The 4,219-nt window shown below is 36.5% G+C and overlaps 1 protein-coding gene across 3 annotated transcripts; it reads left to right on the top strand.

Moving 5' to 3' along the window:
- Positions 1–234: 234 nt before the first annotated feature.
- On the top strand, positions 235–4,009 carry LOC124830950 (KOW domain-containing protein). Of its 3 annotated transcripts, none has more exons than XM_047304822.2 (6): positions 235–389; positions 1,687–1,759; positions 1,959–2,054; positions 2,256–2,359; positions 2,452–2,588; positions 3,744–4,009. In XM_047304822.2, the coding sequence occupies exons 2-6, from the start codon at positions 1,700–1,702 to the stop codon at positions 3,824–3,826; spliced, it is 480 nt and encodes a 159-aa protein (XP_047160778.1). In that variant the 5' UTR covers positions 235–389; positions 1,687–1,699; the 3' UTR covers positions 3,827–4,009. The 3 variants fall into 3 exon arrangements, with proteins under 3 accessions (XP_047160778.1, XP_047160786.1, XP_087956643.1); XM_047304830.2 differs by lacking the exon at positions 235–389 and adding an exon at positions 419–441; XM_088100517.1 differs by lacking the exon at positions 235–389 and adding an exon at positions 1,229–1,430.
- Positions 4,010–4,219: the final 210 nt, after the last annotated feature.

Raw genomic sequence — 4,219 nt, forward strand, 5'->3', positions numbered from 1 at the left:
TAGAGTGCTTGAGCGTTTTGAAAAAGTAAAGAAAAAAAAAATGAGATGGTTGGTCTTACAAACAGTGTTCCTCTGTCAAGTTGATAAAGGCGATCAATTATGATAATTGGAGAAGGCTTGGCTGGGGAGTGATCCGTAGCCCGTCTTACCGTGTGAAAGTGAAGTTGACGTTAAAGTGAAATGGGTTGGGCCGTGGCCCATATCATTGTTTTGTTTGTTTGTTTCACTTATCACACTCACGAGTCACACACAATAAGCAACAGAGAGAGCACGAGAGAAACGCCACGAAACCCACGAAGAACGAGAGCAGCCTTGGTCACCCACGCTTACAAAACCGACGGCGCCTACACTGACGACGACGAAGAAACCCGTTCTGGTCGGCGACCCAGGTTCGTTCACATTGTAGGATTTCTCAGATTTTGGGTGCTTTCTCAGATTGTGGTAGGTCACGAGTACCTTAAATACCCACGATTGGATCTGTGTTTGTGTCCTCCTTTGTGGGCCATTCGTTTTTACTTCAGTTGTATATATATTTGGTAATGACCGAAGCAGTTGACCCTGTGCTGATGGGAGCTGCTGTCTACGTGAAAATGGAGGTTAAGTGATTAATCATGAGCTGGGGAAGATTGTAGAATGTTTTTAATTGATAGAATTTACCTATTAATCCTGAGGTATTTGTGTAACTAAGTTGTTGATTGATTTTGTTTAATTTGATTTGAGTAATAAGTTTTCAGTTTAGGATGGTGGGCATAGCCTTGTTAGGATGCTATTGTATTTCCCAATCAGTGAGTGATTGCAGTTTGGATTGGAATGTTTTCATATGGGCTATTTATCAGTTTGAATTGCTATGCCAATTTAGTAACAGAGACTCTGTTGTATTGTGATTCCATTTTGGCCTACTGGGATTTAATGCATGATAAATTCGGTTTTTAGAGGATTCATTATTCAACTCATGATTTTATGTTTTCAATTGTATCTTTGGTGAGTCTTCTTTAAGAACAGTTCAAGCTGGTTTTGGCTTTAGACTTACTTGTATGATACTACAATTTAATGGTGCACTAGGTTTCGGCCCATTTAACTTTGAATGAAGACTTATTTTTAAGTGATGTAGTGATAGTTAGATGAATAAGTTTAAGTGATGTAGTGATAGTTAAATAAAAAAGGGACAGGCAGCCCGTTCAGGACGGGCAGCCCGTCAAGGGACGGGACAGGTTAGATAAATTGGCCCGTGTTCTGTTACCGGGCTGGTCTGGCCCAGTCTGGATACAGCAAGGCCATAAACGGGTTAGGCCAAATCGGATCGGATTGATCCATTTTGCCACCTTTCGTCTAATATCAAACCCAAATCTATGAATTGTGGAACCACGATTCTTGTATCAGTGGCTACACGCTTCAAGCCCTTGTAGCTGTCCCCAATTTTCTCTCTTATGGTACTATTCATCGCAAACTCATTCTCTTTAACTTCATCAGTTTCATTTATCAACACCATTTTGCTTAGGCCTTTTGGTGTATTAAGTAATATTTAGGTTTTAATAATTTGTGCAGAAACTGAGAAGGTTAGCATGAAACACTATTTGTGAACAGTTTATCACACATTGAAGTTCGAAGATATCATTTGTTAATGTTAAAGATTTCTTTTCGAATTGCTTTCTGTTGTGTTTTTTGACTCTGTTTTTATGGTCTTAGAGTGAATCGTGAAATGGGTTGGAAAGCTGCTGAAAAACTCATTAGGCACTGGAAAGTTCTCAGAGGGGATAATGTAAGCCATGCCAGGCCAAATTCTCCACAATATATATATATATATATATATATATATATATATATATATATATATATATATATATATATATATATATATATATATTATATTGCTGCTTGTTCTTTCACACTTCCACTTTTTTATTTTGAAATGGTAATAATAATTATTATACAGTCATTCATTTATTCATTTGTAACAGGTTATGATAATAAGAGGCAAAGATAAGGGTGAGACTGGGACTATTAAGCGTGTTATTCGCTCTCAGAATCGTGTCATTGTTGAGGGTAAAAATCTGGTGAGGGATGAACACAACACTCCCCATCATAATTTGGGCATTCCTAGTCCAATTTTTGAAGTGTCTGTATTTTCAATTCCATTTCCGATGTTTCTAGTATTAATTACTTTGTTAATTGTCTAATTGAGATCTGGACATGTGATTGTGTAAATTTGCCTGACTGTTTTCTCTTTCCAATGCGGATTGACTTTCTCTTTGCAGGTGAAGAAGCATATTAAGCAAGGGCAAGGCCATGAAGGGGGCATCTTTTCTGTTGAAGCCCCAATCCATGCCTCCAACGTTCAAGTTCTTGACCCAGTGACCGGGTATGCACATTTGTTAAAGAGCATAGCTTGTGATTGCATCTTCTGGGTTTGAGGATAACATATATTGAATTAACAAAGTTTCATTTTTTCAGGAAGCCTTGCAAGGTTGGGGTTAAATATCTTGAAGATGGTACTAAAGTCAGAGTATCCAGAGGAATAGGAGCATCTGAGTCTATAATCCCTCGTCCTGAGATCTTAAAGATAAGAACTACCCCAAGACCTACAGTCCGTAAGTATCTGAAGGCTAATACACGTTTCTTGTCTGAATTGTTAATAAAAATGGCAAGAACTAAGAGAGAATTGACTGAACGTGAGAAACTGGCTATGCAGAATGTATGTACAACAAGCTAATGAAATGGCATATGCAGACTAGAGAAAGAGAGAGACAATAGTTAATAAACAAGATTATAACAGTTTTTATGTTGAAACAGTCCATAATCTCTAAAAATAGTCAAATCCAAACACAAAGATTACTTATTAAATTAAGAAACCTTTGGTGATAGTAGCTGATATTTCTCTTTCAATTCTCTTGATGTACCTCTGCTCTTTTTTGCTACGATTCTGTTAGGCTGCTAGCACATGTGATTATCCATAAGCTTGTTATTATCTTGGCCTTGAAGGGGAGCTTCCTTGCACATTAGAGACATTCTTTAAACTGTTCCTTTTTTTTTGTTGAAATCCGTAATTATGGTAGCAGTAGATGTGAGTAGAAGTGTCTTAGAGAAAAATGCTTGAGAATGTGGGCTCTCAGGAGATCTATTTTTATATATGTTAACAGAAATATAAATAGGCTGACTTAAAACCTACACCTAGGACCCTGTATGATTGACAACCACAGCCAAAGCAGCTTTTACAAAATAACCTAGAAGACAATAGAAAGCATTTTTTTCCTAACAGCAGTAAGCACTAGAACGTAAAAGAAAGCCTTTGGGAAAGGGTGTTGGATAGAGGATGTTAATCATAAAGATTCGGGATTCATAAAGTGCCTTCCATTTCCTTAAAAAGTCATGTTTCTATGTTGTGTACTTTTGTTAGTTGATCCCCGCTCCTTCATATTGACCCACTGACATGGTTTTATATGCAGAAGAGTTAGTAAACGCACATTTATATGGTATAACACTATAATTTATTGACAGAGTAATTTGGATTGATAGATTAATTCTTCTGTTATATTTGAGTCAGAAGCTAGGTTTAACGTAGTATAGTAAGTGGTACGAACTCATTCTCCTGGTCGTCCTCCATAAATGTGCAAAAATTTGTTTGGATATATGAAATTAGAATTCAGTGCGAAACCTTTGCCTTTCAACTAAGTCATTTCAAAGATATGTTATAACACGTTTTTCTTAAATCCAAAATATTATCCTTTGTTATTTATTTTTGGCAGTTGGTCCTAAAGATACTCCAATGGATCTTGTGCTAGAGAAGACTTACGATGCTAAAACAGGAAGGGGAATGCCTGAGCTTTAAGGATATTATGTACCTTATTCAAATTAGTGAGTTGCTATGACGATGAACAAGATATGGAAAGAATTTGTCACATGTTTTGTTTACCGTGATTTTGTGGAATTGCTTTCAAATTTTACTGGTTTAGCCTGTGATTTACTGATAGCGAAAAAAAATTAATAATTATTTTTATCCTTTTCTATTCAATGGATGTTAGCTCTTCTAAGGATGGTCACATAACTTTCACTCCACAATTGTTATAGTGAGTGAAACAAAGAATCCTTTTGATAGTTTTGGTTATAGTGAGTGAAGTTAATCGAGTTCATTCATCCATTATTGTTTGATTTGATCTCCTCCGAAAGGCCTCACATTCTATAAGGTGGAACTCAATCACCTAGTTTCTTCGAACCTTACTAT

Source organism: Vigna umbellata, chromosome 1, assembly GCF_029865625.1.
Source record: "Vigna umbellata cultivar VRB3 chromosome 1, Vumbellata_1.0, whole genome shotgun sequence".
In the NCBI taxonomy this organism is placed as follows: Eukaryota; Viridiplantae; Streptophyta; class Magnoliopsida; order Fabales; family Fabaceae; genus Vigna; species Vigna umbellata.

What these genes read in the sequence shown, in the direction of transcription:
- LOC124830950 (XM_047304822.2), top strand. Translation starts at nt 1,700, where the DNA reads ATGGGTTGGAAAGCTGCTGAAAAACTCATTAGGCACTGGAAAGTTCTC. An exon ending in AAGTTCTCAGAGGGGATAAT is followed by an intron (nt 1,760 to 1,958) that starts GTAAGCCATGCC and finishes CATTTGTAACAG; the next exon opens with GTTATGATAATAAGAGGCAA. An exon ending in TACCCCAAGACCTACAGTCC is followed by an intron (nt 2,589 to 3,743) that starts GTAAGTATCTGA and finishes TATTTTTGGCAG; the next exon opens with TTGGTCCTAAAGATACTCCA.